Source organism: Octodon degus, unplaced genomic scaffold, assembly GCF_000260255.1.
Source record: "Octodon degus isolate 3935 unplaced genomic scaffold, OctDeg1.0 scaffold00485, whole genome shotgun sequence".
NCBI classification, from domain to species: Eukaryota; Metazoa; Chordata; class Mammalia; order Rodentia; family Octodontidae; genus Octodon; species Octodon degus.
In genome coordinates, this window is record NW_004525061.1 from 176,617 (window position 1) to 199,167 (window position 22,551).

Sequence of the window (22,551 nt, forward strand, 5' to 3'; positions counted from 1 at the left end):
TAAGTCCAAAAATCTCACCATATACAACCTTGAAGCAGGACAGTCCCACAATATTCCTTTTCCTGTCTCTTGCTTTCACTCACCACCCCCTTCTTTTTGAACATTCACCTACCCGAGAGACATCTTAGCAGTAACTGGCATGTCATGACAAGCTGAATAATCTTAATCTTAATCACAAAATATTCACAGAGACAAATTTGACCACTTTTAACTCTGAGATCTTGAAAATGTAAATGTTAAAAGATAAGAGACACAATGAGCATTTTCTCCATGCTCATAAAATGATTTCTGATGTTATCCATCAGAAATTGTTCCCCAAGGCAGCTCAGTTCCAGAATCATGGCCAAAACTGCCATACAAGACACACAGGGAAAGAATACTGAAGAGACAGTTCAAGAGGTCAGCAGAGGAAGTGCATAGAAGCTTCACAGTGGTGGCAAGTTTCAACCTCAGAGTCAGCCCAGTGCAAACATATCCAAATTATCTTCTTCCTATTTTCTAAAAAACAAAAATGGATTTCAACACGGCCATGTCTCTTCACTTATCTACCATAGCAGACTGCTACAATACCCAATCATTAATGAGTTGCATATTCTCAAAATAATATAGCTCGCCATATCATTTTTCCATTTCACCTAGCCCTTCATACTTTAATTCTGTCTTCATCAATCTCTTCTATTTCAAAATCAAAATAACCCATTAGATTTTATGGAATCCTTTTCACTTCTGTAGCTTTCTGCATTTTTTTAGAGCTGGTTTATCATATGTATACCAAAGACCACAATTATTTCTCTGGCAAAATGTCAAAGTTCTAAGCCTGTATTCAATATCTTGTTGTTATATACTCAGAAGGTGAATGCTTTACAATTCAAAATAGCTAAATTTTGGAATCAACTTATATGTCCATCAACAGACAGATGATTGAACAAAACATGGTATTTATATAAAATGGAGTCCGATTTTGACATAAAGAAGGATAAACTTGAGTCATTTGTAGGAAAAAGGACGCACCCTGAGACCACAGATTTTAATGAAGTAAATCAGACAACCATGGTTTCTCTTATAGAAGAAGCCCAATGTATGAACAAAGTATAAAATAAAAGTAGTAAGAAGTAGGGAGATAGGTCTTTCTTCAGCCTAACTGTTGTAGCTCAAAAATCAGATGACAACGAGGCAAGTCCAAAAGTTAAAAGAAGCGCTTTATTTTAGCTGGTACCCAGCGGCGGTCTCTATGCAAGAGTGCAAAGAGGCGCCTTGAGCATTGACAAGGATCAGTATTTAAGCTTGAAAACCGCAAAAACAGGGAAGGGGTGGAGAGGAAGAAGTGGCAGGTTTATTAGTTCATGGGGTGGTCCTATTCGGTGGGGTGCTGAAGTCAGCAATCATGGGGTACAGTGGGTCATTAGTTCATGGGGTGGTCCTGTTGGGTGGGGGTGCTGAGTTGGCAGTCATACAGAGTTCCCTGAGATAAAGTTTGGGGAACAGATATCATAAGACTTGGGTCAGGGGTGAGGAGTTGGGAGGGGTAGGCGCATACAAAACAGGAACGCGGCGAGGTTAGAAGGGCAACAAAATGGAGTCAATTTTGACAGGGTATAACACTAACGTTATCCATCATTTTCTCAGGAAGAGAAGCACAGTGAAAGTAATGCTTGATTTTTGAATGTAGTATACATTCTTTAGCATTATCAATTCATTATACTCTGTTTTCATGCACAGGAAGAAGTATTTTAGGAGGTTTCATAATGCTGCTTGTTCCCCACCTCTACTCCACACCTGAACCCAAGCCCCAGGTCCCCCAGAAGCCTCATGCATTTGGAGGTTGATTGGATCAGGAGAGTTCTATAGCTGTTAGGAGGTGGGACCTGGTTGGAGGAGAGACCTGGTTAGACGTGGGACCTGGTTGGAGGAGGAACCTGGTTGGAGGAGGAACCTGGTTAGAGGTGGGACCTGGTTGGAGGTGGGAACCTGGTTGGAGGTGGGACCTGGTTGGAGTGGGACCTGGTTGGAGGTGGGGCCTGGTTGGAGTGGGACCTGGTTGGAGGTGGGGCCTGGTTGGAGTGGGACCTGGTTGGAGGTGGGGCCTGGTTGGAGTGGGACCTGGTTGGAGGAGGGTCACTGGGATTGTCGCTTGGGAAGGTTTGCAGTGCTCTTGTCCCCAGCTTTTCCCTTCTCTCTTTCCCACGAATAGGTGACTTACTTCTGCCCAGGCCCTTCCTGTCTTGGAGCCTCCTGACCGTGAACTGAATCCCCTAAAATCCATGAGCCAAAGCTCTCTTCCCTTAAATTGTGAATGTTGGCACACATTGTATCTCTTATAAGAAAAAAAAAAACCAAAAGAAAAAAAAAAAAACAAAATAAAAGTTAGATAACAGGAAGATAGAACTACAGCAAAAGGAAAGAACAAGCGAATGAAGGAGGGAGACAGAAAGGAAGGGAAAGGGGATTTTAAAAAATTAAGATGTGTTCTGTATAGGTTCGGATTAGCCACAATGAATGTAATCATTACGTACTTCAAACATACAACTTAAACTTTAAAAAGGAAAGAAAACGGGCAGCTCTGAAAATCTAGGGTTAAGCTGCTTATTACCCCTCAGGCGAGATGAGATCAACCCCGGAAGGAAGAGCCCAGCCCACAGATCCGCAGAGCGCTCCCTCGCTCTTGGGCTCCCCTTAGGCAGGTTGGGTCGGCTCCTCGCGTCCCTCTGGTCTCCAAGAAAAGCCACGGAACCAGAACCAATCGCGATACGGCGGGCTGCAGAGCCGTCCAATCAGGTAGGCTGAGGTGGGCGGGCCCTTCCGGTGTGCGGCCAGGAGCGTCCTGCTGTCCAGCCAACTGAGCCGCTTTCTTCTGTGACTTCTGCTCGCTGCAGCAGTGCGGAAGGGCCCAGGGAGACCTCAGCAACGCCATGGTGACGTTTTGGGCCGAGAGCCGTGATATGGGGTGGTATCCGGGAGAGGCCTGGATGGAAACGGCCAGAGCCAGCCCTAAAGAGCTAGAGACCGCTGCTCAGACAGTAAGGGCCTGCGGTCTTTGGCGCCAGATCCGCTCCTGTCCCTTTCACCCTTTGCAGGAGCACAGCCTGTTCCGGATCCCCAGATCCCAGGGCAGGGCCGCCAGCCGGGAAGGCGAACCTGGGCTGCTCCAGGCCCGGTCGCATCTCCACCAGGCTGGGGAGAGCGAGGGCCTTGAGGAGGCCCAGATCCCGCTGGGTGGGCTGTGATGTTCCAGGCCCTAGTTGCGCTCTTGCAAGCAGCAAGGTCTCATACCCACATTGCATCGCCGCAGACCTCTGCTTTTTATGTTGATAATGACTTCGTAAATTTCCTATATGTATAAAGTAAGTAGGGAAGCCTGGTAGTGCACACCTCTAATCCCAGAGACTGGGGAGACAGATAGAAATATTGTAGCACTAATCCTCAATATCGCCAAATGAGGAAGACTTTCTATATGAAATACCAATTCTGGAATATGTTTGCAAAAGTAACTTCTTTAACATGCAGTAGGTCCTCCAGTACTAAAAAATTAAGTGGAAATCTAACTTTGAGCTTTGAATTTTACAGTACATGTTAATGTGTCACTGCTCTGTCAGCGACAGGACACCAGAGGTGACCAGTTAGTGATTTACAGTACAGTAGATTCAATAAATTACATGAGATATTTAATATTTTAATATGAATTAGGCTTTGTGTTACATTAATTTCTCCTAATAGAGATAAGTGTTTTGAGCAAGTTTAAAAAACCCAAGGCTTAGCAACAATGTTTGCTTATTATGTATATCCTGTACATTTTCAGTATATTTTATTTTTAACTTCCTTTCGGTTGATCAGGATATTTTTCCTTGGGGCTGGGGAAATGGCTCAGTAGAATAAGCGCTTCCTTGGCAAGCACAAGGGTCTGAGTTCAATCCCCGGTTCCACCAAAAAAAAAAAAAATTTTTTTTCCTTTGCGGGGGCCAGGGAGATAGCTCAGTAGAACAAGCGCTTGCCTGGCAAGCACAAGGGCCTGAGTTCAATCCCCAGTTCTTCAAAAAAAAAAAAAAAAAAAAAAATTAATTTTCCTTTAACTCAAGTAGTGTCTATAGACTCATTCCTTCAATTTTTTTTCATTCCTAAGAGGAAAATTTATTTCTTTTTCTTTTTTTTCCATAATTTTATTGATAAGCAATGAGACAGTTTCAAATCAAATTGGTAGGACAGTTTCAATAATTAACACATTGCATACATTCTTCCTAGTGGTTAATTGCTGTACAAGATGTGGACATGATATCCTATTCATTCCTTCAATTCTTATAAAGTCCTCTGTACAACATGATACTCAGATTATTTCCTTTTTTGAGTGTGTACCAATTAGAGCAACCAAACCAGGAAAACTGCATGATTGCTATTTAGAAAAAGAAACATAACTCTGGATTTTAGGAGGTCCACCCCTTGTTTTTCTTTGGTCTGTTTTGGGTTTTTTGTTTGTTTTATTTAGTTTTTGTATTATAAAGAGGTATTCCAATCTGGTCATACTATCTGGCTTGTGTCACCAGGAAAGGAGAATGAGATAGAAATTTTCATGAACAGGTACAAGGTTGAGCTGTTTGAACACAAGACATGAAGCATTTGCAAGGCTGAAGAAAAACCACTTCCATGCCTAATTCTAATTTATTCTGATTCTGGGAATGCTTCTAACTGCCTTAACCTTGAGTCAACTTTTGTTTTTCTGTTCTGGTTTGCCTTAATGTATTCAAGGCGTGTCTGCCAGCACTGTCACCCAAAGACTTTCCCCTTTGCAGTGATTAATGTCTCTCTGGGAAAGAGATGGCTCCGTAAGGGAAGAGTGACTGTTACCCTTGAAATTCCCTAGATGTCTCCTGGGTTTCCTGTAGTCCTTGCATGTTGGTGTCCTGGAGAAGCCCATGGGAGTGGCCAGTGGAGAAGGACACAGCTGATCCCAAGAATAGAGCTCCAGCTCAAGGCCCCTCTTAGTCTGGGCTCACATCTTTCAGAGGGCACCATCACAGAGCATCGGAGAAGAGTGTTAGCAGTTCCTATAGCTTTTGTTTGGCCGTTCTGCTTACCATTTCATTCAAGAGCTTGTGTGTTCACCTGCTTGCTAAATCTGGTTTTCAGGAGTGTTTATTTTGCACATGTGGATGTGGCTCAACATTTTTGTTGTAATCATTACAGAGCATGAGCAAGATGTAGTAGCACTTTGTGTGTTATGGTCGAGCATGTTGACCAGTGTCACACAACGTACAGGACTGCCCTTATTAGAAGTAAGCATTGGCCCCAAATATCACTAGTGTGCTTAGCCCTGCTGCAGGTGTGTATCCTTCCACTGCTGAGCCTCTGCTCTTCTGCTGGGTTATACATCACAGCTTTATGTACGTTTTTATGCTCTCTATGGACTCCAGAAATTGGTGAGCTCTGTACTTGTGCTCTGCCTCTGAGATATATCCCAGCCTCATGTACATACACTTCAGTGTGCCACAATGGAAATACATTAGAGAGTTTGTCCTGTATTTTACCAAATTCACTCTGTATTCTTTTCCAGATTTGCCTTGCTTTCTGTACATGTAACTCCAGACAAGTCTCCACTCTTTAGCTCCATAACATCTTATTTGCCGTTCCAGTTTTGGAATGGCGGCATCTCACCTTAAATATATGCTGTCCAGGCTACTACCACCTGTGAACAATAGTTTCTAATAACCAACACTGAACTTTTTCTAACTTGATAAGTTTCATAGATTTATGGTGACATTTAATTGCTTTTCATTTGTCTCTCTTATGTTTCCTTTTTTATACATTCTTTATTTCTTCTCCAACCTCCCTCATAAGTGACCTGTGTATATCATGTTCTGTGATGAACATTCTTCTTAGATAAAATCTTTTTGTTATTGTTCTCTGTATGTTTTACTTGTAGAGAATCAAAATAACTCATTGTTTTTTCATCTGATGTTGTCTTTTTTTGGGGGGGTGGAACTGGGGATTGAACTCAGATCCTTGTGCTTGCCAGGGAAGTGCTTATTCTACTGAGCCATCTCCCTGGCCCCTGATATTGTGTCTTTGCTGAGCAGAAATTCTAATTACTTTTTGTATCTTTTCAAAGTCACCTTAACATTGATGACGTTACAGTTTTATTTCTGAAATTTCCTCATTCCTAGACTAGAGGGTCATTTTTCTTATACTCTCTTCCATATTTTAAGTTATTTCATTTTTTAATCTATGTGGAATGTACCTTTCAAGTTGATGATGAAAAAATGAGAGTCGCTTGGCATATGAAATAAACTATTTTACCACAAAAAAGTGGTATTACCATCAAAATGATGAATCACATCTTCACTTTTGATCTTTACTGCCTGCCTTATATAACTGTGTTTGTTTAAAGCAAATGTATTTCTTGATATATGTCTGTGTGGTGTCTGAAGTTCAGATTTAAGTGAATGTAGCTGAATAATATGTTCCGAACAATGAGAAAGGTCATCTACTTTGTTATATGAGATTTGAAAAATGTAACATCTTTTTTTTCAGAAGGGAATCTAGTAGATGTTTGTCAAACTTATATTTTGTTTTAGTATTATAAACATAGTTATATTAACTAGATAGTATTTTGAAGAAGTTGTAGCATATAACCTGATCCACTTAAATCTGTACATTAATCTCTTGATATTCAGATTACCTTGTCCAGTTTTACTTGTGTGTATTATTCTTCTCTTTGGAGATGTTTCAGACCTTTAAAGAATTTTTTGGACTGTTTACAATAATTTTTAATAGTCTTTTTATATAACGGTTAATGGTATGTGAGATCATGTATAGGGGTCAATGACCTTGCTTTACAGTGACGTGTGAGGAGACGCTTTCTTTCGTCTTCTTCTTCTTTTTTTTTTTTTTTTGTAATTTTTAGGGAAGGGTCTCCAGGGTGTTCAGGGTCTCACTACTAGGTTGGACTCATAGTGATCCGCCTGTTTACAGCCTCCCAAGTGCTGAGATACAGGCATGCACCACCATGCCCAGTCTCAGTCAGGGTCTCAGTGTGTTCCAGGGGGTGGGGCCAGGGCCAGCTTGGCAGGCCCAGGGATCGTATCCCTGGCCCCTCTGCCTGCTTGCAGATGCTTTAATCCGCTGACCTATTTGGCCAGCCCTTTTTTTTTTGGTAGACATTTTCTTTAATATAATTATATTGACACAAACTGTGTGAGGAAGCAGAGAGGATCATCTAGTTGTCTGCTTTCTAGGCAGATTTTAGACGTATTTGTAAAAATTTTCAGCAAACTTTCTTATTAAATGTATTTTTTAAAATATAGTTTCTTCCCTATAATGTTCATCAGATCCACATGGCCTAGGAACAGGCCGGGGAGATGGCTTAGTAGAATCCTGAGTTCAATCCCCAGTTCCGCAGTTCTCAATATCTATCCCAGATTTTGTGTCTTATTTACTCTTTTAATTTCTTGCACTAGGCAGATAAGACGATGTTTGCATATGTGAGTTGGATTTATTTCACTTATGAATATGATCTCTAGTTGCATCCATTTACCTATAAAAGTGTTGAGTTTCTCCTTCTTTATATCTGAGTAGTACTCCAATGTATAAAAATACCACATCATTTTTACCCATCCTTCAGTTGATGGGCATTTGGATTGTTTCCAAGATTTAGCTATTACAAATTGTGCTGCTATAAACCAGGGTGCTCATATGTCACTGTGATGTGATATTTTTAATTCTTCTGGGAAAATACCTAGAAGGGGAATAGCTGGGTCAAATGGGACCACTAGTTTCCTAGTTTTTCAAGGAATCTCCACACTGATTTCCCCAATGGTTGTACCAGTCTACAGTCTCACCAGCAGTGAGAAGGGTTCCTTTTTCCTACAGCCTCACCAGCATTTGTTATTGGTTGATTTCTTGAGGCTAGCTACTCTTTCTGGGGTGAGATGGAATATCAATGTTGTTTTAATTTGCATTTCTCAGATGACCAATGTTATTGAACATTTTTTCATATATTTACTTGCCATTTGTTTTTCTTCATATGAGAAGCTGTGTATTCATCTCTAATGCCCTTTTTTGGGCTGAGCCTTTGAATTTGGGGGCCTGATTTTTTTTCAATTCTTTATATGTTCTTAACAGAAGTCCTTTGAAAGACTATTGGCTAAAACTTTTTCCCACTCTGTAGGTTTTCTTTTCACTTTGTTGGTGGTTTCTTTTTATGAGCAAAATCATTTTAATAAGATAAGGTCCCATTTGTTTCTGTGAAGTACTTCCAGTGCAGTTTGATTTTTGTGCATAAGCTCTCTACGTCTGTGTCTTCTAGATTTCTACATACTTTCTCTTCCAGTAGATTTAGTGTTTCTGCTATAATATTTAAAGCTTTGATCCATCTTGATTTTAGTTCAGTGCTTAGTGTTAGATATGGGTCTAGTTTTAGCCTTCAGCACATGGAAAGCCAGTTTTTCTAGCACTATTTTATTTTTTGTATTTTAGGGAAGGGTCTACAGGGTGTTCAGGGTCTCACTACTAGATCAGACTCATAGTTATCCCCCTGTTTACAGAGCTGGGATTTCAGGTGCGCACCACCATGCCCAGTCTCAGCTGCCATTTCAGCGTGCCCGGGGGTGGGGCTGGTACAGCAGGCCTGAGGATTGAATCCCTGGCCCCTGTGCCTGTTTACAGGTGCTTTAATCAGCTGAGCTATTTGGCCGACCTTCACCATTTATTAAAGTGGCTATCTTTCTTTGAGTGAATATGTTTGGCCTCTTTGTCAAAGATAAGGTGGCTAAGTGTATTTGTAGTTGTGTCTGTATTTCTAATTGTTCAGGTCTGAAGGTGTTTTTGCCAGTAAGATGTTGATTTTATTGCAGTAGCCTTGTAGTATAATTTGAAGTCAGGGATTGTGAGGCCCCCTGCCTGGCCTTTGTGCTCAGGATTGTCATTGTTGTCCTGTGACTCTTCTGTTTCCAAATGGATTTCAGGAGTGCATTTCCCTCTAAATCTGTGAGGTATGCTGATGGTGTTTTGGTCGAGACTGCGTTAAATCTATGTACCAGTTTTGGCCATTTTCACAATGTTAGCTATTGGTATCCATGAGCAAGGGATAGCTCTCTATTTTTTGATATCTTCTTTGATCTTTTATTCAGAGTGCTGTAATTTTCAATGTATAGATATTTTACCTCCTTTGTAAGGATGATTCCTAAGTATTTCATTGGGGGGGATACTATTATGAAATGTATGGTTTCTTTAATGTCTCTTAGTGAGTTTGTTGTTTGTGCATAGGAATGCTACTGATTTTTTGAGTGTTGACTTTGTATCTAGCTATGCTACTGAATTTATTCATTCTACAGATCTTTTGGAGTTTGGGGGGGGTCTTCTGTGTAGAATATCATGTCATTTGTGAATACTAATTTAACTTTTTCCTTTCCTATCCTTATTCCTTTTATTTCTCTCTCTTTCTAATTGCTGTAGCTAATATTTCCAGAACTATACTGAATAGGAGTGTTGATGGTAGACATGCTTGTCTTGTCTGATGTTAGTGTGAAAGCTTTCAGTTTTTGTCCATTTTATATGATATTGGCTGTTGGTTGGTTATAGATGACTTTTTTATATATAGATGATTTTTATCAGATTGAAGTAGAGACATCTATTCTGATTTTCTGTAAGTTTTTTTTTTTTCTTTTCTGTCTTTTTTTTTCCCCCCCTGAATGAATGTTGGACTTTTTGGAAAGCTTTTTCTGCATCTGTTGACATGATTATATGATTTTTGTCTTTGGTTCTGTTGATGTGGTGTATTACATTTATGGTTTTGTGTGTATTCAACTATCCCTGCATTCCTGGGCTAAATCTCACTTGGTCATGATGTATAATCTTGATGATTTGTTCCATTTTGTTTGCTAGTATTTTACTGAGGATTTTTGCAATCTCCCTATGTTCATTAGGAAGGTTGATCTTAAGTTTTTATTTTGGTTAGATCTTTCTTTACTTTTGTGATCAAAGTAATATTTGGCTCCAGGAGTGAGTTAGGGAAAATTGCTTCCCTTTCAGTTGTTTCCTTCTCAATTTCATTGAAAAGTTTGAAGAATATTGGCATTAAATCTCTAAGTTTCTTGTAGAATTCAACTGTGTATTTATTGGGACCTGGACTTCTCTTTGATGATAAGCTTTTTTCATTACATTTTCCATTTCATTATTTGGTATTGGGTTATTCACAATTTTTTTAATCTTTTTGATTTAGCTTTTGTAATTCATACATTTATAGGAGTCTATTTCTTCTGTTTTCCAACCTCTGGGAATAAAGATTTTTGAAATACATATTGATGGTCTTCTGAATTTTTATAGGGTCTGTAGTGATTTTTCCCTTTTCATTCCTTTTTGCATGGATTTATGTTTTTTCCTTCCTTTTTTGATAAGGTTGGCTACTGATTTATTAATTTTATTTATTAGTATTTTTAGTACAAGGTCTACAGGGTCTCACTACACACAGATTAGACTCATAGTGATTCTCCTGTTTTTAGCCTCCCAAGTGCTGGGATTACAGGCATGTGCTACCATGCCCAGTCTCAGTCACTGCCTCAGTGCCCCCCAGGGACAGGACCAGCACAGCATGCCAAAGATTGAACCCTACTCCCAGACCTAAGCAGGTGCTGTAATCTGCTGAGCTATCTGGTCTGCCCCCTATTATTCTTTTAAAGAGCTAACTTTTCTATTCTTTAATTTTTTGTTTTGTTTTCTTAGTCTACATTAATTTCTGCTGTAATCTTTATATTATGTTCCCTTTATGGGCTTTGGATTCGAGTTATTCTTCTTTTTCTAGAAGCTTGAAGTGTAGCAGTACGTTGTTTATTTGTGCTCATTCTGTTTTCTTGACTTCACCACTGTAAATTTCCCTGTTAGAGAAATTGCTTTCATTGTTCTGCTTTCATTTTGTCCCATAGATTCTACTAAGTTGTATTTACACTTTCCTTTGATTACAGATGCTGTTTAATTTCTTCTTTAATTTTATGTGTGATCCATTGATTGTTCAGGACAATGTTATTTTCATGTGTTTATGGAGTTTTTGCAGGTTCTTTTATTATTAATTTCCAATTTTATTGCACTGTAGTCAGATAATATGCATAGTATCATTTCGATTTCTTAGCAGGTATTTAAGCATGTTCTGTGGGTTAGTATATGATCTGTTTTAGAGAATATCCCATGTGAAGCTAAGAAGAGTGTGCATTCAGATGTTGTCAGGTGGAAATTCTGTAAACACCTACTAAGCCCATTTGTTCATAGGTTTGGTTCAGTTCTGTTATCTTTGCTGACTTCTTGTCTAGTTGATCTCTCTTTTTTTAACAATGGGTACTAAGGGCTGGCCAGATAGCTCAACAGATTAAAGCACCTGCTTAGGCAGATGCAGGAACCAGGGTTCGATCCTCAGCACCACATGCCATCCTGACCCCACCCCCAGGATGTGCTGAGACTGTGCATGGTGGTGCGAGCCTGTAATCCCAGCACTTGGGAGGCTAAAAGCCCGAGAATCACTACAAGTCTGATCTGTGTAATGAGACCCTGTAAACCCTGTATTAAATCCATAAAAAGAACTTTTAACAGTATTAAAGTTTCTTGTTAGAATTGTGTTATTAATAATTTGATATTTTGGGGGGGGCATGGGGTGGGGACCGGATCTTTTTCATTTGAGTGCAACAAGAGTGTTTGCACTGAGGTATATAACAGGCCCTTTTCAGAATTTCTTATTTGCTTACTTTCTGATTGATATATATCTGTGATACATAATAGTTATTCTTTTTTGGGTAATGGTTATCATAAAGATCTTTTTAATAATTTATTTTGTTTTGAAGAGTATAACCCAAAGCAAAAACAAATAGCACGTGGAAGACAGAAATAGGGTAACATACAACAGTACATATATGTTACAGATTTTCAAATCAAGAAGAGCAAATTAACAATAGTTGTTGTATTCCCTTTTTTTAATCATCTGCTCTGTTGCTAAGATTAACATATATAATTATGCAAGATTGGACAACAAATTGAATAATAACACTTGCTTTCAATAATGATTATTTGATTTTTTGTGTCTGTTAATATTTGTCTTACATAGTTGGGTACTTCCTTATTTGGTACATAGAGTAGTGTCTTGCTGTTTTGTAGTTCAACTTTCACATACTCACTATTTTGTGGGTTTTCAAAAAACATTAAATTATTTATCATGGACTTTTTCACTATATTGCAGGATTTTGCATTACCATAAGTATACATATGTTGTTAAAATTATGTAGGTTTATGAGTTTAGAAAATGGCTAAGAATATTAGAAGTGTTTTTAAAAGTGTGGGAAAGCGGGCCTGGGAGATAGCTCAGTAGAATAAGTGCTTGCCTGGTAAGCGCAAGGGCCTGAGTTCAATCCTCAGTTCCAAAAAAAAAATCTTGGGGCCAGGGAGATGGCCCAGTAGAATAAGTGCTTGCCTGGCAAGTGCAGGGGTCTGAGTTCAAACCCCGGTTCTGTAAAAAAAAAAAAAAAAGAAAAGAAAGAAAAAGTGTGGGAAAGGTTTCTAAGATTGTGGGGAAGGTTTATAAAGCCTTAAAATACATGTAAATACTAAGGTAAACATGACATCGCTGCTTCACTGACTTCACTTGTGATGGGGGTGGCTGGGACACAACCTCTGCGATAAGTGTTGGACCACTGTATGCATTTAGGTTTGTCATCTCTTCCTCTTGAGTTTCCCCTAACAAGTATGTAGTGACCTTCTTTATCTCTTTTGATCATTCTTGGTTTGAAGTTCACTTTGTCTGCAAACAGAATAGCTACCCCTGCTTTTTCTGGGTTCCTGTCCCGTGGAGTATTGTTGTCCATCCCTTTACTTTCTTTTTTTGGTGGTACGGGGGATTGAACTCAGGACCTCGCTTGCCAGGCAAGTGCTTATTCTACTGAGCTGTCTCCTCGGGCCCCATCCCTTTATTTTCAGTCTGTGAATTTCTTTTTGAGTTAAATGTGTTTTGTTTTGTTTTGTTTTTTATACAGCATGTTGTTGGATCTTGTTTCTTGATCCATTTACCAATCTGTTTCTTTCAATTGTGAATTGAGGCCATTTACCTTGCTGATTATAACTGTTGTGTATTGGCTTGTTTGTCATGTTATTTTCCTACTGTTGGTTCTCTACTTTTCCTCTCTATTTAATTGTTTTCCTTGCTGATTGGTTTCTTTCTGTTTTTCTTGGAACTGTGGTCATTTTTCTGTCTAAAATATCATCTAGTACCTTTTGTGGTGTTGGTTTGGTGGCCATGAATTTTTTCAGTTCTTTCCAATGGAAGTATCTTATTTCTCCATTAATTTTGAAAGATAGTTTTGCAGGGTATATTAACCTGTGTTAAAAGTTATTTTCTTTTAGTAGTTCAAATATTTGATTTTAAGCTCTTCTTGACTTCAGGGCTTGTGTTGAGAAGCATGTCTGATTGTGATGGGCTTTCTTTTATATGTTATCAGTTTCTTTTCTCTGACAGCTTTTAATATTCTGTTATTTTGCTGAACTTCTGGAATCTTAATTATATGTCTGGATGTAGCTATATTTTGGTTATGGCTAATTGTAATTCTATATGCCTCACTTTAGCTGTCAGATTCTTGTACCATGCTTGGGAATTTTTTCTTTTTTTTTGAAATTTTCTGCCATTACTTCTGCAAATAGTTTTCTCTCTCTTTTTTTTCCCATTGATGTTGACTCCTGCTTATTCACTGATAGCAATTTTTTTTTTATTATTTTTCTTTGAATTGTCTTGCAGCTGTTGAATTATTTCCTTTTTTATTTATTTTTTTGTTTCTTTTAAGAGGTCTTTTTATGATCTCCAGCCACAATCCTGTCTTACATATCTGAAATTCTGTCTTCAGTTTGATTCAAGCAGTTTAGAATTTTTAATATGCTGGGTATCTATTTGAATATATTTCATGCATTTATTTTTTTCTATATTGATCATTCATGGTTTCCATCTTCTTATCATCATCTGTTTTTTTCCTCAATCTCTATTCTAGATTTGCTGAGCATTTCCTATATAATTGTTGACTTTTTTTTAATCTGAGAGATTATTTCTGATCTGATTACCTCTATGGCCTCATGGATTTGCTTCCTTACTTCAGTTGTTACCATTTCAGAGATCTGAGGTGTGTGTCTTCCAGTTTCTTCTGTGTGCTTGACTCCTGGACTTGTTCTGGGTGAGCTGAAAGTCTGACGTTGCATTTTGCTTTTTTGTCTTATTTTTTATTTCAAAAATAATTTGTTTTCTGTGTCAATACTTGTGGGGGTTTGTAGTGGGTAGTTGTATCACTAGTATCAAGGCTTCTCTGGGAAAAATCTGTTCTTCAGAAGTGTCTTCTATGTGTAGGAAATTCTTGGCTTGTGTGTGTCACAAGATCCTATCTTCCCAATTAATTAAGGGTGGGTTGTTTGTATCTCCATCTGTTTGGCTCAGTCCCCAGTCCTTTGTTGTAGAGCTGTGATACAGTTTTTACTCCAGAGCTTCCTGTATTGCTACAGAAGATAGAACCACTATTTACAACAGATATGACATTGTAGCTAAAGTAGTAAAATTAACAATTAACAGTAGCATCGAGTATTACTTACAAATGACAAACAGTAGTAATTATTGATTTTTTACTTTAGTTCACAGTAGCAGAGTCTATAGTATGTAATAAAACCAATCATGAATTAGGAGGGTGTATGCAAAGTGTTTTCTCTTGGTAGTGAGGTAGGGAAATTTAGGGAGGATACTATGTAAAACAAACCACAAAGAAAATAGAAGCAAGACTGGAGGACAAAGGATGATCACTCAAGGCTTGAGAAACCAGAGAAGGGGGTAGAAAGGAAAGAATAAAGGGGAACTCAAGGGCTTATGTGAACTTAGGCTCTGGGCTTGGGGGATGGGATTAGTTTTCTGTGACTGAAGTTCTCCCTAGCCATTTAGAAAACAAAAAGAGGGAAAGAGAGAGAGAGAGAGAGAGAGAGAGAGAGAGAGAGAGAGAGAGAGAGAGAAACAAGAGAAAAGAAAAAAAAAGGAAGGAACAAAAAAAGTAAAGGGAAGAGAAAGAAAGAAAAAAATGAAACAAATTGAAAAATTAAAAAAGCATAAAATAAGTTGAGACAAAAGGCCTGGTTACCGAGACCTGGGTTCTTCCCAAGTTGGTTGCAGGTCCTGAGGGGACCTCAGTCACCTGTTGGCTCGAATTGTTATCACTGCTTCAAACTTTTCACACCATTAGTCTTGTATGTCCATCTTGTGCACTCTCCTTGAGCCCCTGCTGTGCTGCTGCTATTCCCTTTGATCTGTGGTCCTTCCCAAGCAGTTCACCTCAGTCATAGCAGTAGCAAACGGGGAAGCCATACTTCGGGCTTTCCAGTGTGGTCCACCTGGGTCACAGAAGGGGCGAGATGGAGGGAGGGGCTGCTCTTCTCTGTGGTATTCCCCTGGGCTCCTGCACAGTGGCAGGAAGCAGTGGTGAGGGTACTCTGAATATATATATTCTTCCTTACTAGGTATTCATCAATTTTATAGTATCAAAATATATCCTTCCATCTATTAACTTCAAGAATTTTCTGCATCTTTTCAAAATCAGCTTAATGTTTGTAGGTTCTCAATTTTATTTATGAAATTTTTCTCCTAGATCAAAAATTCATTTTCCTATCATTTTTCCATATGTTATACTTTTGTACTTTATATTTTGTCTCAAGTCTGCGTGGATTGTACCTTTGAATAAGTTAGGCAGAAGCCAGATTTACTTAGCCTATAAATTGAGAGATTTTACTACCATAAAAGGATGATAAATTATCTCTTTCCCTTCATTTGCACTCACAGCCTGATCAGATCTGTTTTGAATAAAGCGTAAATATTTCTTATAAATTTAATTGTCAACATGTCAGAGTTTCAAACGTAAGTGATTCCATTGCATGCCATATTGCAAACGATGGAAAGGGTTACTATTCCTGTTGAGATACGAAAAAGTAAAGCATTACCCTTTGTTTTTCAACAGGGATCCTAGGAGCTTTTGTCATGTTATAGTTGATTCACTGGTATTAAAATATATACTATTTGTTTTTAGGTTATAATTTGAAGTATTTGTTACATATCAGATGAGCATATTCAGTACGTTACAGTTATTCTCCATGTGTTCAGATCATCTTCAATTTTTTTGTATGTATTAGTTTTTCTTTGTTTATAGTGCAGATTTTTAAACCATTTGTGATATTGCTTACAAGGGTTTTATAAAGTAGTAAAACATATAAATGTTTTCTGGTTTGTAAGAAAACTTCTAGGTAGCAGTAAAGTCTTTCCTTTACAGTGATATGTGAGGAAGCATTTTCCTACGATTAGTTGCAAAAGACTTAAATTTAATTCTTTTTTTTTTTTTTTTTTTTTAGTGCAGGGTCTGCAGAGTCTTCCTACACATTTTGGACTTCTGGTAGTGATTTTCCTGTTTGTAGCTTCCCAAGCTCGGGATTACAGGCTTGAGCCACCATGCCCAATCTCAATCACCATCTCAGTGTGCCCCAGAGTCAAGGCTGATATGGCAGGCTAAGGATTGACTCTCTGATCCCTGTATCTGCCTAAGCAGGCGCTTTAATCCGCTGAGCTGTCTGGCCAGTCCTAAATTTAATCTTTTAATTAAATATATTTTAAAAAGTATAGTGTTTAGGCCTGGCGAGATAGCTCAGCACTGTAAAGCATCTGCTTAGGCAAGCACATAGGGATCACGGTTTGATCCTGGGAACCACATGGCATGCCAGCCCTGCCCCCAAGGTAGACTGAGCTGGCCGAAAATAAATAAAATAATAATTATAACAACAACAATAACAAAATTTTAAAAAGTGTAGTTTTTAAAACTAAAATGTTAATTATATTGGCTGATGAGATAGCTCAGTGATCTAAGCACCTGCCAGGCAAGTGCAAGGAGCCGGGTTTGATCCCCGGTACTCCTGCTGTCCAGTCCCTGAAACCAGGCATGTAATCCCAGTGCTGGGGAGACTGAGACAGGAGGATCACTATGAGTCTGAACTGCATTGCAAGACCTTATATCAAATAAATAAATAAATAGACCATTTAAAATAACCTAAAATGTTCATTATATTTGCATGTTATAGGTACATTCTTCTCTGATTCTACAAAAAAAGGAAAAAAAAAACAAAAACCAGTTGGCTGCCACTGTCCCTGCTCACACAGTTGAGTAATCTGTTCATCAGGGCACTGTGAGCTGTGATTATAGACTGACACATCCGTGTACCTCTGCTGTCTTCTGTCTGTATCGCTCAAATTGTGTTCACTGCACCCACCCTTGTGAACCTGTTGTGCCTCCATTGTGGTGTCATATTTGTGGCATGGGCTAACCAGATGTTCTCCAGCTTGTGCTATACTCATCCCTTGCCCCTGCTTGTCATAGTAAAAGCCCACTATAGGTCTGTTTCCCTGTCCCAGTGTTAAAACATGTACATTAACTCCTGTGATTGTACCTATCTTGTGGATTTGTCCAAGGACAAATTAATTCAGTTATGGCAGTTATGGTAAGAATAGTGGTTTTCTGCCTTGCTTTGCACAATCTGAAGTAAGCCAAGATTTTCTCTGCCATGTTCTTTCTCATGAAGCAAGCCAGTAGTGAAAAAAATCCTTCTCATCATGGGTGTGGGCTGAAAGGCTGTTTGTCCTCATTATCCTCTCCTGTTTTTGTTTAGTTTCCCTTTGAGAACCCTTTGTACTAAGAGACAGCAGATTGTCTTCTGCATATGTATAGTCTACCTCACTGTGATTGTCTAGTGCTTTGGCTCTTCCTTCATCATTTACTTCTAGCCCAATTTTTGAGAAGGTGAAAACATACTGTTGGAAATGTCTGGCATACAATTTTATACCTACAATTGCATTATATTCAGTCTCTTAAGCAAGGTTCAGAAAAACAGTATGATGAAAGCTTACTTTTAAGCTCTTACATAGACATTTTGTGGCTACAGTTGTAAGTATGGGCAAAATGTGTAAATATGGGCACTTTAGCCTTTATATTACTTTCTTCTTTCTGTCCAGCTGTCTCCTTCCTGATGATGGCCTACCATCTTCTGTTTTTTTATATCTTCTTTCTGTAATGGATGATAACATGAGTCAAAGACACCTCAGTAGGTTTTTGTGAAGGCAGTAAGGCATAAGATTTAAAACCTGGATGTAGGCAGGTAGAGGGCAAAGTACCTTCATTTGGGACAAAGGAAAGCAAGCTTTTTTTAGAGCTTAAAGGGAGGCAAGTGACATTAGGTAAAAGGTCTGAGCAAACATCAGTGGCCGAAGTTCTCAAAGTGTCCAGTGCCACAGAGATTGGAGTCTGGTGCAAATGTGTGGATGTTATCAAATGTCCTAGTGCATAAAGATTGCACGCTCTGCTTTATCTGTTCTTTTACAGTATCCTATTTTCTGAGAACAATAGTGCCTTGCTGAGCTGGGTTTTCTGAGAACAATGTGGCTGCTGACAAACAGGCTGGGTACTGGGAAAGTCTTGGCCAAGTTGTGCCTGACACTTTCTTCATCTTTCTTTTTTTTTCCCCTCTTTCTCTCTTCCTTCTTCTTTCCCTTCTTGTTTCTTTTTAATTCTACCTCACTTCCATTTCTTCTCCCATCCTCCCCTCCTTTTTCTTCTCTCCCAATCTCCTTCTTTACTGCCATTTTGACTCAAAATTAGTTATACTGGTAATAGCACTCCAAATATTTTTAGCATTTATCATTCACCAGATAATGTCTTCTGCCCATCTTACTAATGTCTAACTTACATATTTGATTAATTCATTTAAAAATATACTTGAGCATCTTCTTGCACCTTTACCAAGCCATGTGAAGTGCTCATGTACTACCCACTGTACATGCTTGTCCATTTTATAGACGTGGCTGTTTGAGCACTGTTTCCAAGTCGTTTTCACTTGACCGTAGCCCAAGAGCTGAGAAGGAATCCAGGTCTGTTTTTGATTTGACATTTCCCAGTTAATCCATGGCCTTAGGAATCAGAACTCCAATCCTGTTTTATAGGTAAAAATATCCTTTCTCATGAGAAGTTTACATTTTTATGTATTCATCAAGGAATGGACATTTCAATTATTTCTATCTTTTTCCTTGATTTTAATGAATATTAAGTAGTAAACTTTCATGTACAAATTTTGTGTGGACTTATGTCTTCACAACTTTTCTATGTATAGTTATTTAGATTGTTGCATTCAAAACTCATGATGTGAAATCCTCAGTGAGCTCTACTAAGAAGTGAATTTCATCTGTGCAGAGTAAGGGAACTTAGGAGCAGATTGATTTGCTTTCTGTGTCTTCCTATGGGATTCTAAAATAGGAAGAGAGAGGAACAATACACTTATAAACTCAGTCTCTCACCATGGGTGTGTGCTGTGATTTTAAGACTTTTGACCAGAAAGGCCATCACCAGGTGTAATTATTCCACCTTGTGCCAAAACTGAGCCAAAGTAATTTTTTTCCTGAATCTGAAGTATTTTATTTAGAAATCATAATGAACTGAGAAAACAACTGTGTATCTCATTGCAGAAACTGGCAGTAACCATATTACAGTGTGACTGCCCATTTTATATTTTCCATAACTGGTTTTTAGTTTTCTCATATCCTTACCAACTGTGATTACTTTAATATAGTCTTTGTGGCATTTATTGTGGTATCACAAAGCTTTTGATGACTAGTGACAAACATGTTTGTAACAACTTAACATAAATGAATTCTTTCTAAGAAAGAGAATTTTTTTCTTCCATTTTTAAGATGAAGAAACAAACATGATGTGGTATTGGTTCACTATCTTTTCTTTCTTACTTGTCAGGAAAATGATAAATGTACAAAGTTACCTATCATTACATTTGAGTTCAATGAGAATCAGAAGCATAGTTTTCTGCAGATGGTTGGTTGAAGATTCCAGTGCATTTCAGGGTAGAGGGAGGCCATTGATGGGTAGAGGGGAAAAACTTGGTTTGGCATCAGTGAAATTACATAGTACTGCCAGTTTTCTGTTAGAATAGGAGAGATAAATACCAGTGTGAGACAGCTGATTAGATAGAGCCTTGATGAATGTGCATTACTGGCTGTCTTGATGAAGCAGGCCAAAATAAACGTCAGTTCTTTATTATTTACTGAGTTTAAAGAATTTTGTTTAGAATTATAAATAGATTATGCATAAAACTTTTGTTAGCAGATGCACAAATAAGCAGAACATTCCTATTTTATGATTAGTATGTTTACCATCCCAAAAATTATATTCAAAACTTGAAATGTGCCTTGGCTGGAGATAGCTTTTTCTAAAATATGCAGAGCTCTGGATGAAAACCCAGTACTACAAAAAATTAAAGGAAAAAGAGTTGACTTGAGGAGAAATTGGATTGTGCTAAAATCAAAATCTTGCTGACTTATCTGTACTCTCATACCCACTGAAGAATTATTCTCAGTAGTCAAGGTAGCAAAACAGGATAACTACACTTCAGTGGTTCTATTAGTGAGTTTTCACTTACTATGAAAAAATGACCCACACACCCCAGTATATGTGCTACCAAAGCAAGCACTGACTCACATAATTTAAGAAGAATAAATATTTACTTGGGTAGTTTTGTAAGTTTCAGTCCTTGGTCAACATGATTTATTGCTTATAGTCCTGTAGCAAAACAGAAAAATAATTACAGAAATATATAGTGAAAGCAAATTGTTCAATCTCATTGCAACCAGGAAGGAGAGAGTGTGAGAATGGAAAAGACAAAGGTATAAGGAGGAATACAGTGTACCATTCTAGAGCATAAGCATATTGGTCTCCTTCCTCCATTACGTAAATAAACTAATATACTAAAGGAATAAGAGTCTACATTTTACATTGAAACTCAAAAGAAAAACCAAAAAAAAAAAAAAAAAAAAAAAAAAAAAAAAAAAAAAACCAGTCAGTTTGTAACCAAGTCTTTACATCATGGCATTTAGAGGACATTTTACTTTTAACCCACGACAGTGCTAAAATGCAAAGAAATAGTGGGTTTTATTTATAATGCAGATTATAATTTAATTTCAATAAGAAGGGTATCTTGACATTCACGACAACGTGAACTAACCTGGAAATCATTAACTGGATTATGCCAGACAGAGAAAAAGTATAGCAGGATCACAGTGTACTTAGCATCTGAGTCCTCAGCCTAACAAGCAGTAAGTTTAATGATCGTTCACCTGTGTCCTGGGCAAGTGTAGTTACAACATTTTGCTGATGATAGTAGTTTTCTGCCTTTCCTTGTGTAAGTCTTATGTAACCCAAGGGTTTCTCTGCTACATTTTTCCACATGAAGTTGAATGGTAGCGAGAAGAGATTTTACTCACCTTGTGTCAGATCTCATTGGCTGTTTATTCCTCATGTGTTCTCTCCTATCTTCATTGTGGCCTCCACCGTAGAGATTTCCCTCCACTGAGGTACAGCAGGTCTTCTCCATGTGTGCAGTTTACCTCACTCTGGTTCTCAAGCACTGTTCTGTCCCATTTTGCTTTTCATTTTTTTGAGACAGTCTCATGTAGTTCAAGCTGGACTTGAACTCACAACTTAGTCCAGACTGGCCTCAAACTTGAGGCAGTCCTTCTGCTTCAGTATCCCAAGTGCTGGTATTATAGGCATGCACCACCACACCTGGCTTCCTATCCTAGTTTTGAAAATATTTTAAAGGGACTGTTTGAAGAATATGACATAAAACATTGATAAACTCATCATGGTCAACCTCAATGCAGCAATCAGAAAAACAGAATGAAAAAGACCTTGCCTATCAAACTTTTACCTCAGAATTTTGTGACTAGAGGTTAGTTAACGTGGTACTTTGAAGTCCATATTTCTTCCTTTACTTCTATGTGTTCTCTCCTCACTCTTCCTCCCTTCCACTCTTTTTTTTTTCTTATTTTTCTCATTTTTTCTTCCTTCAGAGATTTCAAATGTTTTAGAAGCTCTTGAATCATAATACTTATATGTGGCCCAGTGTCTCGGTTACTCTTCTCTCATTGCTGGGACAAATACCTGACTCTCAAAATGAAGGAAGTTTATTTAGCTCACAGTTACTGGAGGTTTCAGTCCATACTCATCTGGCTCCAAGGCAGACTGGCACGTGGTAGTCTGTCTCTCTTAAGTTGTATTCAGGCTATCCGCCAGGCTGGGAGTTACCAGTGAATCATGAGTTAGTCATAAACTCTAGAAGTCTTCTCCATGATTGCATGAGGCTTCGGGGGAACAAATACACACCATAACATTCCGCTTCTGGACCCCAAAGACTCATGCACCTCCTTTTATGCACATGACATGTTAGTCCCTCTCTAAGCATTGCCAAAGTCCCAACAGTTTTCAGCATTGTTGAAAAGTCCAAATCCCAAGTCTCCTCCAAGATCTAAGGCAAACTCTTAGCTGTCCCTGCTCACAAATAAAAAGTTAAATGTTTCCAACATCCAAAGGCACAAGATAAACATTACCATTCCAAAAGGTACACACAACAAGATATCAAGCATTGGGACCAAAGCAAGTCCAAAATCCAGAAGGGGCAACATTAAGTCCTGTAATTCCA

The 22,551-nt window shown here is 38.4% G+C and overlaps 1 protein-coding gene across 3 annotated transcripts in view; it reads left to right on the forward strand.

Annotated features, from left to right (window-relative positions):
* The first annotated feature begins 2,819 nt into the window (after positions 1-2,819).
* The window catches only part of LOC105740904 (zinc finger protein 431-like), a 33,569-nt gene continuing 13,837 nt past the window's right edge, over positions 2,820-22,551 (forward strand). For 2 of the 3 annotated variants that reach the window (XM_023708707.1, XM_023708706.1), the window contains exon 1: positions 2,820-3,017. In XM_023708707.1, the coding sequence (XP_023564475.1) occupies positions 2,910-3,017 (108 nt within the window). In that variant the 5' untranslated portion in view covers positions 2,820-2,909. The remainder of the gene's footprint in view (positions 3,018-22,551) is intronic. The other variant, XM_023708708.1, reaches the window with a different exon arrangement.